This window comes from Plecotus auritus (assembly GCF_963455305.1).
Source record: "Plecotus auritus genome assembly, chromosome: 1".
NCBI lineage: Eukaryota > Metazoa > Chordata > Mammalia > Chiroptera > Vespertilionidae > Plecotus > Plecotus auritus.
Genome location: NC_137770.1, coordinates 13,734,625 through 13,753,606, shown reverse-complemented (window position 1 = coordinate 13,753,606; position 18,982 = coordinate 13,734,625). Strand labels below are relative to the sequence as shown.

General features: G+C 58.3%; 1 protein-coding gene across 6 annotated transcripts in view; it reads right to left on the bottom strand.

The window, feature by feature from the left end:
* Window positions 1–10,600: 10,600 nt before the first annotated feature.
* TTC7B (tetratricopeptide repeat domain 7B) overlaps window positions 10,601–18,982 on the bottom strand; it is a 204,841-nt gene continuing 196,459 nt past the window's right edge. For all 6 annotated transcript variants that reach the window (XM_080685190.1, XM_080685192.1, XM_080685194.1 and 3 more), the window contains one exon: window positions 10,601–11,570. In XM_080685190.1, the coding sequence (XP_080541316.1) occupies window positions 11,349–11,570 (222 nt within the window). In that variant the 3' untranslated portion in view covers window positions 10,601–11,348. The remainder of the gene's footprint in view (window positions 11,571–18,982) is intronic.

Here is an 18,982-nt window from a genome sequence, read left to right as displayed (position 1 = left end):
GCGAGCCGCGGTTTGCCGACCACTGGGCTTTTTTTTGCCACGGCTTCTGCTCTCCCCTGGCCGGCCACAGGCCGTGCCTGGCTTCGGGAGTTTCTGCTCTGAGAGCCTGCCCCATCGCCTGTCCCAGGAGGGAGCTGCGTGGTTTTTTGAGGGGGAACTAGGGCGGGGGCCTCCTCCTCCAGCCCCAGCCCAATCCTGTCCTTTCTTGCAGCCATAGTTGGGCTCCACACCACCCTCCGCCCTCCCAGCCTCTGTAAAACCAGAGGGAGCCAGGGCCCTCCAAGAGAGACCCCTCCTTGCATTGCGTAATGGGGGAGCTGGTCTTTGGCTCCAGATCCTGAGCCTGTGTTGGTTGCCAGGGCAACAGCAGCCTTCAGGGAGGCAGGCCTGACAGCTGAGAGGAGACTGGAAGCTGGGTGTGGGGGAATCACAGCCCAGCCCCCTGTATCGCTCTGTGTTGTCAGGGAAGTGTGTGCCTGGCAGGTGCCTGGGTGTGCGAGCAGGGTGTGTGTGTCTTGCTGTGTGTACACACGAACCTGAGACCTATGAGCATCTACCCCTCAGTTCCGCAGGGGAGGGGAAGCTGGGGGAAGGAGAGAAGGGAAAGGAGGTGGGGGAAGAGGAGGAGTAGGGAGGAGGGCGAAGGGAGGGGAGGAGGGTTGGGAGGTGGGGGGTGGGGTGAGGGAGGGAAAGGGTGCCTTAGTTAATCCTCCCAACAGCCCTCTGAGTGAGGAAGCATCATCTCCATTTCATAGATGAAGAAACTGGGGTACATTCAAGTTTTGAGGTGGAGTCCCCTAGACCTGCCGGCTCAGACTCTTCCCCTCCCTCCTTTGTCACTCCTGCCGGTGCTGCAGGGCCTGAAGGACACGTTTTTCTGGGTCCTGGCAGACTTCGTGCTGGTCTGTCGCCAGATTTCCTGGTTCACCTGTACTCGTCCTCCGGGGGTGAGGTGGGACAGCAGGAGGGCCCATCCAGGTGGGGTCCCGGGCGGGGGCAGAGCGTGGACCCCACAGGGCTGAGGGCGAGGGAGCCCGGAAGGTGGTGGGGAAGGGCCCCGGGCGCTGGGCCTGACCCCTGGCCAGCTGGGCCACAACAGGTGAAGGTCCCTTTCCTGCCCTCACCTCCCGGCCCCTCCTGCCCCGACCCTGGACCCTGGGGCGCTGGGAGAGGTCTGGGCTGGAGGGAGAGAGAACTTGGGGGGAACAGCCTGGGCACAGCCAGTCTGGCTTTAAGTCCCGCCGCAGCGGCTCACCAGCGACGTGACCCTGAAGACGTTTCCTAAGGTGCCCACAGCCCGGCCTTTCCCCCGTGACAGGGCGCGTGCCAACCTGCTCTGCGCCCCACAAAGCGCCACAGGCGGGACTGGACGGGGGACGCTGGCTCCCACAGCTCCGGAGGCCGGAGTCGGAGATAGGGGGCAGCCGGGGTGGCGGAGAGGACGCCTTCTCGCCGTGTCCTCACATGGTCTTCCTCTGGGTCTCTGCCATTATTTCCTCTTCCTGCTTCCCAGGTCCACCAGTCATGTTGGACCAGGGCCAGCCACAGGACCTCACGTAACTTAGCACCTTCTTAAAGCCCTGTCTCCCAGTACAGTCACACGCTGAGGCACTTCCTGAGGGCTGGGACTTCAACCTATGAATCTGGGGGACCTCAATTCAACCCATACAGGATGTCATACGAGCCCCGGCCTCATCGGTTTGGCGTGAGAATGACTCATCATGAAATGTAGCTTAGTAAGCCCGGCTCTGCCATCTGTCCTGGGATTGTGTTATAGTGATGACCTCACGGCCCAGGGTGTGCGCAGGCCTGCAGCCCAGGAGCCGAAGGGGGAGAGAGCGAGGTGCCTGGCTCAGGTGGGCCCTCGTGGCACCCACGCCTGACCTGCCCACTCTACCACAGGGAAGGGCAGACCACGCCCTCGGACCGGCGGGCATAGCCCAGCTCTAGAGGGGAGGGGGCAAGCTAGTGCAGCACTCTATTCCTCAGATGGGGAAACTGAGGCCCAGAGAAGCCAGGCAGGGCACTGCAGCAGGGGGCTGTGGGCCCAGCCTCGGGAGTGGTGGGGCCTCTGGGGAGGCGAGGGTGAGGAGCCTACTACCGGCTCCACCACGTGCTCCTGGCCGCCTGGCTCATGAGGTGGGAGCAGCAGGTGGGCCTGGCCTGAGCAGGGGAAGGGTCCCCGTGGCTCCGGTCTACAGCCCTTGCCCCCGGCCCGCTTGGCCGAGCCTCCGCTTCCTGAGCTGGCTGCTGGGACAGGCTAGGCTGCCGAAACCCTCCCTAAAAAGGAATCAGGCTGTGGTGGCCAGGCTATTTTTAGACAATTGTGTTGAAAAATCCCCAAAGTACATGTAGCATCATGCATTTCTTTTTCTTCAGGAAGGAGAAAAGAGAGGGAGTAAGTGGCTCCCCCACCACGGGGAAGGCCCTCCATGGTCCCCTCCCCGGAGAGGCAGTGGCCAGGGCCCTGCAGGTGCCCAGCCCTGGGTCTAAGAACTCAGGGCTTGGGGACAGGCTCACCTGGGCCTGCGCCTCCACATGGGCTCTCAGGGGGTGCAGGGCACACACAGTCATCCCGCATCACAGCTGAGGGGACTGAGGCCATGCTGTCCTTGGCCCCATCCTTCAAAAAACAGCCTTATTGCCCTGACCGGTTTGGCTCAGTGGATAGAGTGTCGGCCTGTGGACTGAAAGGTCCCAGGTTTGATTCCGGTCAAGGGCATGTACCTTGGTTGCAGGCACATCCCCAGTAGGAGGTGTGCAGGAGGCAGTTGATCGATGTTTTTCTCTCATTGATGTTTCTAACTCTCTGTCCCTCTCCCTTTTTCTCTGTAAAAAATCAATAAAATATATTAAAAAAACAAAAACAAAAAAAACAACAGCCTTATTGAGGTACGGTCAGCACATCAGAAACTGCACATATTTAAAGTGTACAACCTGATATGTTTGGACATATGTAGGCATCCATGAAACCGTCATTAAGACAGGGAGCACCCCCATCGCCCCCAAACATTTCCCGATCCTATTTGCAACCCTTCCCGGCCCCCTCCATCCTCCTCAGTCCCTCCCTGCTCTCGGCAGCCACTCGTCTGTTCTCTGTCACTGTAGATTAGTTGGCATTTTCTAGAGTTTTCTGTACATGGAATCATACAGTCTCTTCTTTTTCTTGACTGGCTTCTTTAACTCATCCTCCTGATTTTGAAATCCATCCACGTTGCCGCAGGTAGCGATAGTTCATTCCCATAAGTGAACGTACCACAGTTTGTTTATCCGTTCGCCTGCCGATGGACGTGGGAGCCGTTTCCAGGAGCTGGCCGTTATGAATAAGGCAGCTCTGGACATTCATGGACAACTCTTTGTAGGGACAGATCTTTCCTTTTCTTTGGGGTGAACACCCAGGAGAGGAACTCCTGGGTAACTCTATGTTTAACTTTTTAAGAAACTGCCAAACTGTTTTCCAAAGTGGCTGCACCATGGTGCCTTCCCACCGGCAATAGTTAAGGAGTCCAGTGTCTCCACAGCCTCGCCGACACTTGTTATTGTCTGTCTTTTTGATGACGTCCATCCTAGTGGGCCAGTCATCTCCTTGTGGTTTTGATTTGCATTTCTCTCATTGACTAATGATGGTGACCATCCTCTCGTGTGCTTGTTGGCCCAGATCTCATTAAAAAAACCCCACAACGTTTAATTTTGGAATAATTTGGGGTTTACTGAAAAGTTGAAAGATGATACAGATACCCATAGACCCCTCACTCAGCTCCCCCTTATACTAACCCTTTATATTCCCTGGTACGTTTGTCATAACCGAGGAGCCCGCGTTGGCACGTTACTATGAAGCTCTCAGCTGGATCCGGACGTCCCCATTTGCAACACCACCATCCCTTTCTTGCTCCAGGACCCTACCTTGGAACCCGAGCCACACTCTGGTTGTCATGTCCATTTCTCAGACTTTCCTTGCTCTTGCTCTTGACACTTTGGAGGCATATTGGTCAGATATTTGTAGAAAGTTCCTTGATTTTGTTTTTTTCTGATGTTTTCCCACAACAGGACTGGGTTCTGGGTTTTGGGGAAGAAGACCACGGAGGTGAAGGACATTCTCCTCCCACCCTCTCAGGGGTCCGTGCTCTCCACACGACTCACCACTGCCGCTGCTCGGTCATTGGTGAAGTGGTGTCTGCCAGGTGCCTCTACTGTAACATTACCATTTCCTCCCTTTCCCAGCTCTTTACTCTTTGGGTGGGAGTCACTAAGTCCAGCCCACACTCAAGTGTTTAAGCCCCCCAGGCTCACTTTTATTTGAGGATCTTCTGTGCCAGGCACCTCACGCTGCACTCACTGAATCCCCATCCCCACCACGTCCCTCCAGGACCCCAATAATCCCTACACTCAGCAACGTTTAAAACAACAAAGGATCCGGGGTCATTCAGCCAAATCCTTGCTCACCCTTTTTACAGATGAAGAAACTGAGGCCCAGAGAGGAGGTGACTGACTCACTTATGGTCACACCACAACCAGAAGGATAACGGCCTTGGGGCACAGGACCAGGGCAGAGCCGGGGAAGGATGTCCTGGCCCGGAATCAACTCGCAATAGGCATTGATTGGCAGGTGAGGTAGGCAGGTTGAAGGAAGAATAAGGGTTTTTGTAAGTATAAAGGTTTCTCAGTGGACAATGTAGACAGCCCTGCAGGACACCTGCCCCCTCCCACTTACCTGCACAAACCAGAGAAGCAAGGATGCATGATGCCAAAGGGCAGACAACCCCACACTCTTCTGTAAGCAGTGAATGCCCCCCAGGCTGGCCATACAACAGAAAGGCTGGGGGAAGCTGGATTGGGGTTTCAGCTGGCTACCGATGACCCTTAGATGGCCAGTTAGGGGCTAGGGCCCCATGGTGAGCAGACACAGGTGTGAGCATAAAGTGGAAGGGCAATTTATTAACACATATCAAGGGCATTGAAAATGTTACTGGTTTTTGCCCTTGTTCCCGAGGGGTGGCCATGGAATCAGATGATCAATTGGATCCTGGATGGAATGTATATAGGAAATGCCTTATCACCCCGAGTCTCAGCGTTCCCATCTATAAAATAAGGGTGGGCATGAGAAGGGCCCTTTTTGGGGTGTGTGTGAAATTAGGATGTTAAATCCATGGTGTGGGCTGGCTAGCAATATGGTACAGGCACCTCTCATGAACCCAGTAGCCTCTATCCTTCCAAGACCCAAGGCTCCATCTAGTTCTGTGACCAGATGCCTTTAAGGACTCAGTTGCCTGAGCTGACCAGGAGGGAGGCTGAATCCAGAATCCTGCCCTCAGAATGCGATTGCATCAGCTCCAGAGGGCCTTCCAGGGGGGTGCTTCTCGTGCCCGAGATGCCAGAGAGCTAGGACCCCGCCCAGTCCAGACGGCGTCCCTGCTGATGGTACCATCTGTCTGCGCCATGCACGCACTGGGGCACCAGCTGGCGAGGGGAGCTTGTGGGAGGGCAGCCCACAGCCCTCACTGCTGCTAATGAGTGCCCTCTACACGGAGCGACCACACAGAATCTAGCAATTCACACGGACCGGCTGTGCTCTGGCCACGGGGTCCTTACATGTGAACGAGGGAGGCGGGAGTCAGCGCTGGAGAAGGAGATGCGACAAGGAGGATCAAGGTCAGATGACTCACTGCTGGCTTTGAGGGTGGAGGGAGGGGCCAAGAGCTGAGGAATGTGGGCAACCCCTCAAAGCTGGAGAAGGCCAGGAACAGGTTCTCCCCGGCAACGCGCCCCCCCCCCCCGCCCCCAAGGAACACAGCCCTCTGACACCTTCTGAGACCTGTCAGAATCCTGGTCCCAGACCCCAGGCTAATAGAGGTGTGTTGTTTTAAGCCACTAAGAACACTAAGATAGTGGCAATTTGTTACAGCAGCCACAGGAAACTAACACAGTGGGTGTGGATGCTATGGTCAGAGAAGAAAAGAAAATGCTGCTAATTTTTTGTTTTAAAAGGCAGAGTTGTGGCCCGGCTGGCATGGCTCAGTGGTTGAGCGTCAACCTATGAACCAGGAGGTCACGGTTCAATTCCCAGTGAGGGCACATGCCTGGGCTGTGGGCTTGATTCCCAGTGTGGGGTGTGCAGAAGGCTGCTGATCAATGAGTCTCTCTCTGTAGAGAGCGCCTGGGAAGGCACATGGGCGTTTCTTTAAATTGTCAGCTGAACCCAAGGCGACAGGCAAAGCCACGCCCTGGGAGCACGCTTTGCCAAAAAGGCAAGGGTGTTATCAGGTTGACCTTCATTTCAGCCCAGGTGTTGGGTAGTGGGTTTTGATATATAAATCCAGTCAAGCAGCAGGAATGCTCGGGCCTACTCAAGAATGCAGATCATCTCCTTTGTCCTGACTTTTGGTGAAACTTCCTGGTATTTGGGACATAAAATAAACAGGCTGCACGGGCTCTGGGTCACTGCCTCTCCCTCAGAAGAGGACAGCGGTCCACCCGGTTCCCGCTTCCATTTTGTGTCTTGTCTCTTTCTTTCATATTTCCTCAGTCCCCAGCCCCTCTACTTGAAGAACCAGATCATCTCTCTTTCCGTGCTGGACGCGGAAAAGAGAGACCCCGTCATCTCTCTCATCATTGATGTTTCTATATATATCTCTCCCTTCCTCTCTCTGAAATAAAAACATATTTTAAAAAAAGGCAGAGTTGTGGCTAAACAAGCTTCATTTCCACACAGGGGCTATTTAATTTTTCTGATTTAATTTTATTGTTTTTAAGGCTGCTGTTGGCTAAATGAAAATATTTGTAAATACTGACTTAGTTGCCTTAGAACAACCATTTTAACAAAAACAACAACTTCGAGAGGACAAAGTTGTTTCCTGTTTTCAGCTTCGAGAATGCTCTTCCGACCTGCAGTCGTCCCCCACTCACCACTTCGAACTTCTCCAGGGGTTCCACCCACCTGGTCATGATTTATTTCCACCTCTGCTGCTGTCTCCCCAGTCCCGGTCTAACTGCGGCTCCCAAGGCCAGGGGCCCTGTGTCTGGCCACAGGAGGTGCTCGACACATGGTCACCCACAAAAGGAGGAAGGCCCTGTTAGTGCTGGGCTCCACACCGGTCAGGGTGCCCAGGAACCCTCGGGGGCATTTAGGAGTTGGGGGGGGGGTGTCCACCTTCTTGGGCTGTACCTTCCTGGGCGCTGCGAGGGAGGGTAAGGCTTGGCTCTGGCCTGAAGGTTATTGTAAACACCAGGGAGCCAAGGAACGCCAGGACAGGCACCCCTGCCGAGCACGCGCTGTCGAGTGAGCACTGCTTGTGTCTTACCCGCTCTGAATCCTTGCAGCCACCTTGGTTTGCCCATTTGACAGCTGGGGAAACTGAGACTCAGAACTAGTGAGCCCCCTAAAGCTCCTCAGAGAGTGGGCATCCGGGCCCAGATTGAAACTCCAGCCAGCTGGCCCCACAGCCAGATGTGAGCTGCCCACAGTGCACGGGGGCAGGGCCGCAGCTCACCTCCCTCCTCACGCTGGACTCAGGGCCTGAGGACAGCCCTCTGAGGCCCAGAAGGCAAAGGAGAGGAGAGGCCGCCAGCTGGCACTGTGGACGGGGCAGGCCCCACCGAGGGCCCTCACCTCCTCCTCCACGGGAGAGGCCCTGCAGGAGGCAGCCATGAAGTGCAGTGGGAGTCACCGGTGGCCTCCAGCTCGGCTGCAAATAGTTCTGCGTGGGCAGAGGGAGAAGAGAGCCAGCTTGTCCCCTCCTGCCCTGCGCCAGAGCTCCGTGTGTGCCCCTGGCCGCTCACCCTTCGCCCTGTGCTGGGCAGGGAAGAAAGAAGCATGACCTTGCAGTGTACCCCCAGGCCCAGGCACCGTGCTTCATTATATCAACATGCCCAACAGCCCTGGAAGTGTCACCCCCACTGAGAGACCGAGCTGGAGGCCCTTTCTCATTGGAGGCGACGTGACCAGGCAGAGCTGGATTCCAGCCAGATCGGTGTGACCCCACAGCACAGCGGTCACCAGGAAGCCCTATTGTCCTCAGGGGTCAGGGGTCATCCAGCAGAAGAGGGGGGAGGCAGGCAGGGCCGGGGAGGCTGTGGGCAGCCCAGATCACCCTCTGGAGCTCCTGGCTCCAGGCAGACCTGCAGAAGGCGCCCTGCAACCTGCCTGCCACCTCCTGCAGTGAGCCCCACTCAGCCTGAGCCTCCAGGGGGGTCCTGCTGCAGCCTGGCTCTGAGGCCACACATGGTGGCCCCGTGGGGTTGTGGCCCCTTGCTGCACCCCAGGATCCCTCCAGCTGCCTGCTGACTCAGTCTCAGTCCGGAAGGCAGGCTGGGCAGGGATGCCTGTCCTCATAGGACCCTGAGATGCAGAGAGGGATGGTGACTCAATCAGGGCCGCCCCCAGGCAGGTGCAGAGCTGGGATGGGTATCCCAGGGTATGGCCTTGAGGAGGGGGCCTCAGCCTGGCCCCCAAAGACCTTCCAGAGGAGGTCTTCGCCTGTCTGAGACATTCACAGGATGTCCTTTTCCTGGTCCCATCTGGCTGCAGTGTGGGCAGGGCAGCAGGAAATGAGTGACCGAGAGTGGGAGGAGAGGAAGGCTGGTGGCAGGAACGGGAGCTCTGAGGGTCAGCCCCTCAGGACTGGCCTGTCACTTGTGTGTGTGTGTGTGTGTGGGGGGGGGGGGTGTTGCACGTGGAGTCCTCCGGTTCAGTATGGCCTGCCCACTGCCTGACTCCCCAAGACAGAACCCACAAGGTTCTCTGGAGCTTTCGGTCAAGTGTGGAGGTGCTATTGGAGTAAGGGCAGGGAGAGGAAACAGAGGGGGTGGGGAAGAAGGAAGAGGTGCAAGGGATGCTCAGAGCTGCTGGGTCACCAGGCGACCACCTTGCACAAAGCCCGAGAGCTCTGGTCACAATTCTCCAACGCGATTGGTCCCTGAGTTGGACAAGCCTCCCCTGCGGGCCATGAGAGGTGTGGGGAGAGGAGGCGGGGAGGGGGGGCAAGGGGAGAGAAGAAAAGAGGGAGCTGAGCAGTGAGAGGACTCCCTGGGGGACTGGGGGACGGGGTGGGCCGGGAGGTATGGAAGAGGGAGCCAGCGGGGCATGGATTGGTCTTCAGACGAGGCGTACTGCCCGCCCTAACCAGTACTCGCCACGCTGGGGTGAGCTGGAGAAGGGCCACGGGGCTGGGGCCCTGGCTGGTGCCCCACATGGACAGGGTGGAGGGTGGACATAGAGAGAATGTAGAGAAGGTACCTGGCTAAGGGCTGGACTTCCTGTGGGCAGATGGGCTGGGGCATCTGAGGCTGACTGCGTGACCACAAAGGAGATCTGAGTGACCATCTGGAGGAGTCGGGCTGTTCCGTGTGGTCAGACATGGGCACATGCATGCCCTCTAGGCCATGAAGACAGGTAAGGAGCACAGGGGAAGGAGACCTTGGTCCCACCTGGGGGTGGGGGTGGGGATCCCGAGCTCACATCCTTCCCCAGCCCGGAGAGTGAGCCTGGGACCCACACCCCTCCCCATCCAGGCCCAACGTGGCCTGTGCCCAAGGTCCTTCTCTGCTGGGAGGGGCTGGCATCCTTTAAAGAAGGGCCTCCTCTCTCCCCTCCTCTTCTTCCTCCCTCCTTCCCTCCCTGCTCTTCTCTAACTCCCCACCCTCACCCTCAGCTTGTTCTCTAGCTGCCTGAGAGGTGGGAGCCCTGGAAGGAGAACCCCCAAGGTTCACTGGCTCTACCTGCAGGACCCCCTGGATCCTGCTTTCCAGGTCCTGATCGGGGCTGGCCTTGCTTGACCCAAACCTCTGTATAGGATGGCAGGGCCGGGCTCGACCCTCCAGTTGGTGAGCTGCTGCCCCACTGAGCACCTGCTTTCTTGTCTCATGGTGCAAATTCCATGATGTATGGGGCCCCAGATGCCACCTGGAAGGTCAGTGCTGAGACTGGGGTGCCTACCTGCTCTGCCCATAGCAGGTTCCTGCCTGCGGTTTCTCCCCACCTCAGCTGCCCCCTTGCCTGCCGGCCCAATGAGTCAGGGAGGTTGTGCCCAGCTTGGGGGGGGGGGTCCTTAAGGCTTTAGGGTGTATAAGATCAGAGCGTGGGTGCCCTCCACATTTTCCCGGGTCCTGGCAAGGTAGGACCACCCATAGATGCTCAGCTGAGAAACCCCAGGCACTGGGGAGGCCTGCCTGCTCACGTTGTTTCTGGTTCTTGGTCTTTGCTGTCCACTCTGTTCGATTCAGTCCCTGGCTTCACATTTGGCCCCAACACTTCCACACCCTCCTCTCCCCGCATGGTGGCTGCAGGGCTGCTGCAATTCTAGCTTCTCTGCTCAGGTTTCATTCAAGTCCAGCAGGACAGTGAGAGCCTTTCGTTGCAGCTCCCACTGTGATTGGACCACTTCAGGTCACATGCTCATTCCTGATCCTCTGTGGCTGTGAACGCCCGAGGTTGATTGGCCAGGACTGAGTCACATGCTCCAATCCCAGATAAGTGGGGAGAGTTGGGAAAGGTGAATTCCCACACTAAAATCAGGGTGGCCCCCAGGTGCAGACAGCTCCCCACCCACCCCAGGAACTGAGCCTTAAGCTTCTGTGTGCTTTCACGAATGACATAGGCAATGGGTCAATTTAAAAATCATTTTATTATTAACATCATTTTCCCATTTAGCCAAGTGTCTGTCATGTATAGGAATGTCGGTAAATATTCCATTTGAAGCGTCTTTGTACATCTTTCCATTGATAAATAAACTCTGAATTCACATAAAAAAGTTAAACTTAAATAACTCATATTTCCTTCTTTTGTAACAGGCATATATTGGCAAAATATAAATATTCTTGGACTCAGGCTTTGTTCTAAGTGAGGACAGGAATTCATCACATGGTACAATCATCGACAACAAAACCAAGAAATGGTTGGCCGGAGTCCTGGCTTGGCCTAGCACTGAGGTGGGAAAAGAAGATTCACATTTGGTTTCTGGGCCAGGGGTGGGGCAGGGTGGCGAGGAGGAGAGAACAGCTTTCTTTACAGCTCTGATAAAAATAATCTGTTCTGCCACTGAATTTTAACTTTGAGTATATTCTTCTACATTTGCGGATTATTTCCATAACCATGTTACTTAAAACTCAGATGTCAACTAACAAAATATGGCACATAATCCATGGTGAGCAATGTCAGTAGATTCAGAAACGGTCACTGGGCGGCCGAGGCTACAGGCGTGCACGTGGGGAGAGCGATGATGCGGGGTCGTCTGGTCAGATCACTGCGGCCAGTCGCACGTCCACCCAGGGCCTCAGGTGGCAGACGTGTCCCCTCGGGGCACCCCAGGCGGGGCCTCCTTGCCTGAGCGGCTGTGCGGCTGCCGGGCGCCTGCTCAGAGCACCCGGGGGATGATGGTGAAGGGCACCGCGGGGCTGCTGGCCTCCAGCTCCAGGGCCATCAGGAAGCACTCGGTGGCGGCTGTGTCATTGCCCTGAGCCTGGAGGACCTCGCCCAGCCCGTTCCAGACCTCGTGGGCCGTGGAGTTCACCTGCACCGCGTCCCGGAGAATCTTCTCCGCGAGGCTGTAGCGGCGCAGCTGGTGAAGGATCAGGGCCTGTAGGCATCAGAGAGAGACAGACAGACAGACAGACAGACAGTCAGCTCGGGGCTCCCATCCGTCCTTGCGTTTCAGCAAGTTCCTTGGAGGCAGACATGTGTCTGCGCAGGCTGGGCACCCAAGGAGCTCAAGTTCTCGTGCGCTCGGGGGGCAACGGCCAAAGCAGCCACCTGAACCGGATGAAGCTGCCGACATTCAGCCACTTTTGAATGAGAAATATAGCTGTTTCCCACTGTTCATCTGAATACTTAACACCAGGAGTGAGCCACCGGGAGCGGCACGGTCTGTTCTGACCCAGTGGGCTGTCCTGTACGTACCAACTGACACCTGCCCCAAAAGTGGGGGGCGGGGTGACCAACGGCCAGCACGGACCGGGGCTTCCCGGCAGGGAGACCATTAGCAGTGACACAGCAGACGCCTTCGCAGTGCTGATGACACCAGGCACGGTTCTAAGTGCTGATGTTAGTTCATTTAGTTCACCTGGGGGCCCCCGAAGAAATTTCACGTGGGCGCGGGCACCTGGCGTGAGGCCTGCTTTTATTGCTGCGGAGGGAGAGCCCACAGCGGAGGAGCACCTGACGCGGTGGAGAGCTATCCGCAGGCACCGTGGTTCCTCCCCCGTCGGCAGGTGAGAGTCACACAGCTAGCTGCCGCAGCGCCAGGGTGGCCCCCCACCTCCTCGCTGCCTGAAATCCATCTGGGAGGAGCCCAGGGGTGGTGGTGGGGGTGGGGTGGGGTGAGCAAGCACATCCAGCTCCTCGGTGGTGCTCTCCCCACTCTGGTTCTTCAGAGAAAAGCCGAGAGCCGACACCCTCACTTCCCAACCTCGCAGGGCAGTCAACAGGATGTGAAGGCTAATGAGCTCCTGGAGCTCCCTCTTAGCTGGAGCTCCCTCTTCTAGAACATTCCCACTTACCCAGCAGAGAGGCGAGGGCAGGAGGGGTTCTGGGTGCTGGCAGCCAGCAGCAGCCGAAAGGATGATAGAAGGAAGGAGCCCCATCACATGCCCTGAGGCATGGCTTTCTCAGGGCATCTAAAGTGCTGAACACACACCCCACTTTTATGAGTGGCTCGCTCCACGAGGCAGGGAGACACACGGCGTGTGCCTGGCAAGGAGGTGATGGGGGACACACCACGTGGCAAGATGGAAGAGGCCTCCGGGGTTACTCGGCTGCAAGAAGAGACTGTAACGTACGTCACACCATGCTGGGCACTTGTTCACACGGCCACCTCTTTAGATTCAAGGAGCCAAGGTTCAGAAAGGCCAAGAGTCTTGCCCAGGGTCACAGAGCCAATGAGTGCGGAGCTGCTGGCCAGCCCGGGGCTGCCTGAGGCCCAAGGCCCCGTTCTCCCCAGCATGCCACCACCGCCTCTGCTGCTTCTGGCTTCTGCCGCTTTAAGAGACAAGCCCGGAGCCGCTGAGGCACTAACCCAGTTACATCTGAGCAGCAGCAGATGGGCAGCTGCCCTGCTGCGTCTTCCCTTTCATTTCTCCAGCCACTGGCTGTCGCTCCTCGGCCCGCTCATGGCTGAGAAGTGGCTCCCCTCCAGGGCACAGGTTTGCTCCGCTCAGGATGCTTGTTGGAAGCATCCCAGAGACCCGCTCAAGGACTGGGAAGTCTCCTTGCCCCCTTTCGTACCCTCAGACTGGCTGTGATTTTGAGGTCAAGGATGGCTACAGGTGCCAAAGGACTGTGTGTGTGTGTGTGTGTGTGTGGGGGGGGTCCTGTTAGCCACCAAGTGGACCAAGAAGACGTGGTCCCAGGATGAGCAGGGCCTCAGCCCAGCGAGAGTGAGCCAGAGGCCACCGTTCTCAGCAGCTATGACCTGCCCCCCTCACTCCCCCGCTGGAGTGGCGACAAGGCCACCAGTCCTTGTGCTGGGCATTTTACTTAGAACGGGGCCGGCTGCTGGATCTGGGTGCAGCTTACCATGGGGTACCAGAGGGTGTATGGCAGGGGTAAGTCTACCTGCCCCCACAAGCTGGCGGAGAACCAGGCAAAGGGCTGGTCTGCCCATCACCCTCAGCGCTGCGCAGCCAGGAGCCTGTGGGTCTCGTGTTCCAGGGCTCCTGTGGATGTCCCGCCCAGGCCTGAACTCGCATGCCGAGCTAGGAACAGGCTGCCCTTTCCGGTGACCCTGAAGCTTCCCAAGCAACCTGGTTAGCGGGATTAATGCCGAAAGCTGGCGCTGCCCCGGGAGACATCGCAGACTTGCCAGGGGCTGCCAGCGCGGGCTGGGCAAGGGAATGAAAGTCGGCCCCTCCCCAGTGCCCCGGCGAGCCAAGCGCAGCTCAGAAACCAGTCACACGATGAATCAACCAGAACAAGCTCCGGCTGGGGTCTGGCCACTGCTTGGGGCCAGCGGTGCTGGTGGGTGGGCCAGAGAGGGCTGGGACCTGGGCACGCTGGACGTCAGGACTGACTCCCCACCCAAGCCCCTCTGCTGTGTGAGAGGCCTTCCCTGGCTGTGAGGTGCTCTTAGGTACTAGAACCCAGACATTTTTTTCCAGTTCTACAGGCCCTGTCTCCCCTCTTCTCCAAAGATCAAAGGCCCAATTCCTGAGGCTGGCATTTAACTATTCTCACCACTAGCTATATCCAACTTTCTCCCAGTATGAACTGCTTGGTTCAGACAGCCCAGGAATATCTGGGGGATGCAGTCCCCAGCCCCCTTCCACTCCCCAACAGTAGCCAGTCCCAGCCTGGGTCCCCCACTGGGGAGCCATCTATCCCAGTCCATCTGCCCAGAGCCCTGACGATTGATCGATCCAGGGCCGCCAGGTCCCACTGGCTCCGAGGCAGGCAGCGCTACCTGGAGCACACGACTCCACTCCCAGCCCTCCAGGCTGGTAGGAGACAGATTTCAATGACTGACATGTCATTACCACCATCACCTGCCCTCCCCCGTATCAAAACCCCCAAACCAACGGGATGACCGCCCGGATCCCAGCCATGTGTTGGGGACACAGAGGAGGGCACGAAGCAGTCCTGCTCTCCAAAGCGCGGGGCCCAGTGAGAATCCCAATGCAGCAAGTGACGGCTCTGTGCCAGGCTCCGGGCTCCGGGCTCCGCCACGGCAGGCAGCCTCCCTCGCTCACCTCTAAGACCTGCCTGAGGCGCCCTGCAGGGGAGGCGGCAGAGCTGAGATGGAACCTTCCTTTCTCCTCTGGGGAGGAGGTGCAAACAAGCTCCCACCTGCCGCCACCCTGCCTTCCTGGAGCCACTGGGGGTGAGGAGGCAGCTGGGGCCGCCTCCGAGAAGGGGGAGCCACTGAGGAGGTGGCTGTTAGTCCCTTTCTTCAGACACAAACGAAGACGGCCTCCCCAGCTTAGCCTGTAATTATTATAATCAGGTCTTTTGTACATTAAGCTCTCGGTGCTGCACCAAATTGGAAATAAGGGATTAAATTAAACCTGTTATTTCAAATGAGACAAAATGGACTTGGCTAGTTGGAGGACAATTAGCACCTTCCCCACTCATGTCTTTGTGTGTGATAATTGTTGCCACATGCCGAGGGCGCCCATCCATGCCTGCAGGCTATCGGGCCCCAGGCTTCCTGCACCAGCCCTGGCTCAGGCTCAGGCCAACATCGGGGCTGCAGGACAAAAGCCCCTTTGGGGGGTTTTAGACAGCCCCCTGTGCTGTGCCCAAGTGCCAGTCAGCCCTCTGGGCTCAAGGCCGTGTCCCGGGCCACTGCTTGATAGGGAGATGGCATAGCGATTGAAAGCATCCTTCCCAAAGCCAAGCACCGCTAAAATGAAGCCACGCGGCTCAGCTCTGGCTGGGGCCAATCTCTCTCTGGCGGCTGCTCTTCCCCAGGCACGAGGCTCTGGAAAGCAAACATTCAGCCGCAGGATGGAGATGAACACCTCCCTGTGCTTTCCCTGCCGGCCTGGCTGCTGCTGCAGACTCCTCGCGGGCCCTGCTCTGGGCAGGCTGCCCCCGCTGCGGCAGAGCCGGCCTGCGTTCTTGGTGGGCAGAGGCTGCGGGGCCCACCAAGGCGAGGGCAGGGGAGAAAGTCCGGTGTCAGGGGTGCGACAGGAGCCCTTAAAGATCCTTCTGTCCCATCCTGGGTTGCAAATGACGCCATCACACCACGGCAGGGATGGGAGTGGGAATTAGGGCAGGGCTGTCAGGAGGTCCTTCAAACATACAAATCCACCTGGAGGACAAAGGCACGGACCACAGGCTCTATCAACGTACTGTGCAAGGGATTGTAACCAACGTGTCCTATGTCTTCCGGTTAAAAAGTGCTTTCGCAACTGTGCTGGTGGTAGGGGCTGATTCATCCAGGTGGCTCACCTCCACCTCTGCTCCCATGAGGCTTTGCTGTGCCTGCCTGGAGGGCGGGGCCTGGGTGAGCGGTGGTTGTCTCTGCACCCCCAAGCCTGATGCTGCCCAGCAGGGAGGCGGTCCCCAGGGAGCAGCCCCATGCGAGAACTGCTCTGTTCCCACAGGAGCCCAAAGGGTTGCCATGGCCGCCCCTCAAGCTGTTTGCTCCTGTGCCATAGATCTGACACGGCTCCCCAGGAAAACCCAGAACCACCTCCTGCACGCTGGTCCTACACCCTTTGTTGTTGTTAATCCTCACCTGAGGGTATTTTTTCCATTGCTTTTTAGAGAGAGGGGAGGGGAACATGGGGGAGGGAAGAGAGAGAGAGACATTAATGTTGAAGGACACATCAATTGGTTGCCTCCTGCACGCACCCTGGCCAGAGCCTAGGGATTGAACCTGCAACCCAGGTACGTGCCCTTGACCGGGAATTGAACCTGCGACCTTTGAGTGCTCAGGATGATGCCCTAACCACGGAGAACACCGGCCAGGGCTGGTCCTACACTGTTTTACCAATGAGAAAATGGGCAGAGAGGAACAGAGCCTCGCTCCAGGCCCTGACCTGCTGAACACCGAAGAGGCAGACCCTGACACTGTCAGGAGGAGAGGCCCGGCATGTGGCAAAGGCCCCAAGGTTCGGACTCTGAGCACAGTGCTCAACCCAGCTGCTCTCTGCTTGTCCTGCCAGGGCGACGTGCATGGCACAGGGAGAGCTTTCTGGAAGACTACCAGGCCCCCAAGAGTGGCTTCCAGAAGCCGGAAGGGAGCCCTGCCCTCCCAGGAGCTGTGGATTGGCTGGCTGGCCGGGAAGTCTGCGTTAGGGGAACTGTAAGCCTCACATGGGAAAACCAGCACACTCCCGCCGCCGTATCTGTCCAGGTGTCTGCATTTTCCTTCCTGAGGATGCAGCGGGCCAGAGGGAAGCAGGGGGAGTGGTGGTCTCGGAATGCGCACAGACTGTAGCCGGTGCCGCTCCGCTCCGAGGAGACCACGGGAGCCGTGGCTTTGAAAGGCTCTCCCTGGAGCAGCTCCAGGAATGCAGAGCCCCGCGCAGCCCCCTCTCCCCCCAGCCCTTGCTCCCGGGAGCCCGTGCCCTGGTGAGCACCACAGGCACCGTCAGTCTGAGCAGGAGTGTTTTGTGGGCGCAGCTGAGGGGGGCCTTGAGCCCCGCCCCGCTTTCTAACCGTGCCTTGAAAAGGAACGGGACACACGCAGCGAGGGGCAGTGCCCAGCGCCCCCACCTGGATGCCAGCGCTCCGTGGGGCCTGGCCCCGCTGGGCTCTGTTTTGTGTCTCCCTCTGTTTGTGCTCAGAGCTTAGCAATTGCAGAGCTTGCCAGGGGCTGATGTGAGTCCCTGCCAGCTCCGCCCGCCGAGGAGGGCCTGCCTCCCCAGGCCAGGAGGCCCACAGGAGCTAGGTCCTGGCGCCCTGCTGAGGCCCAGGGCGGCTGAGCCCCACACCCATGCCCACCGGAGCTCCAGATGCGTGGGTTCACACTGCGACGCAGCCCTTCCCTAGGTCAGTCAAGGGCGAGTCAAGGGCGTCCTAGAGAAGACCCCCCTGGGAATCGGCACAAGTCCATTTACCTCTCGGCATTTCTCAGGTGTGGGTAGGGACTGGAGTGGGCTGGTCTTTCTGTTTTGGCGATTTTATTCAATTTGACACAGTTTTCCCATGGGCCAAGCCAGCCAGTCCTGACAACCTCGCACCCATCTAAGCGGCGTGCTCAGCAGGGCGTCCTGGTGCACCGCAGCCGGCACCTGCTGGTCTCCAAGTCCCACCCAGCCTGCCCTTGGCCCTGGGGGTGAGGCGACCGAACATTCACGAGGCCACTTGACCTTCAGAGCAGCAAAGGGCCAGAGGCGTCTGTGCTGGGGACTGGACGGAGAGCACGAGGGGCACAGGAGGGAGGGGAGGTACGCCGAGCGGCTCCTGGCGGAGGGCCAGCCACATTGGGAAGCAGCTCCTTACCGAGGCCGTGCAGGAGGAAGGCTCTGGAGGAGGCGAGCGGGAGCCAGCCCATGGTGGCCGGCCGTTCTCCGTCTATGACGTCTATGACGGGGCTGGAGACGTGACAGGGAACGCTCCCGGCACCCCTGTGGCCTCTGTCCCCCATGACTCCCACTCTCCCTGCTCACATGTCAGAACTAAAACCGGGGTGGCCCCTCCCCTAACTCCTCTGCAAGTTAACTAAACCAAGTGCCCGTCACCTCAGGCAAACATGGGGCGCAGTGCCCAGGGAGAAGCCTGTGGCCCCCCTAACCAATAAGGAGAGAGGGTCTGGGGCAGAGGGCTGGGCAGGAGCAGGCCTGGGCAGGAGGCAGCAGTCTGGCATTAAACAGACACCTCCGGAGGCGCCCCCTCACCGGTGTGTGCTGTGAACGGGTGCTGAGTATTCCAGAGGGAGGAGGGAAGACCCCAGCCCCTTCCCCGCCCCCTCCGGGTGACCACAGGCAGCCCAAGGGCTGCCCACAGCTCTGCTCATCAGGGTATCTGACGGCTGCAGGAAGCTGCGCTCTCCTGGGGCCCCTTTTCCAGGTCAAATGTTTTATTTGAAGAAATGTGTCTTTTGGGGACCAGACCTTTCCAGCATTGAACTCAACTCAGAAGGAAACAAAACTCAATTTTTCAAAAACCTCTTCGTTTTCTAAGCCAGGGGCCAGCGAGCTCTGCAAGCAGAAACCCTCGGGGTTGGGAGGGGCCGGGGCCTCTGCTCTGTGACGTACAAGCCCCTCTTCAGTCCCCGGCGGGCAGCCTCCTATGCTTGCTTGCACCCTCCAGTGACGGGGAGCTCACCACTTCCCCGGGTGCCCACACCTTCAGTGGGCAGTCTGAACTGTGGGTTAAAAACGTGGAGCCCTAAGGAGCCCTTTTATCTAATCCCACTCTCTGATGTTTGCCGAGGCTTCTGGAGTCGGCAGAGTCCCCTCCCCCTCCTACCTGACAGCCCGTCAGGGTCTGAAGAAGCTTCCAGAACAGCCCCACACAACCCCTCCACTCATTCCAGGGCTGCCCCGGCTCCCCCGCCTCACGGAGCTCCGCTGCTTAACCTGGCACCCGCAGGAGGCCGGGCCG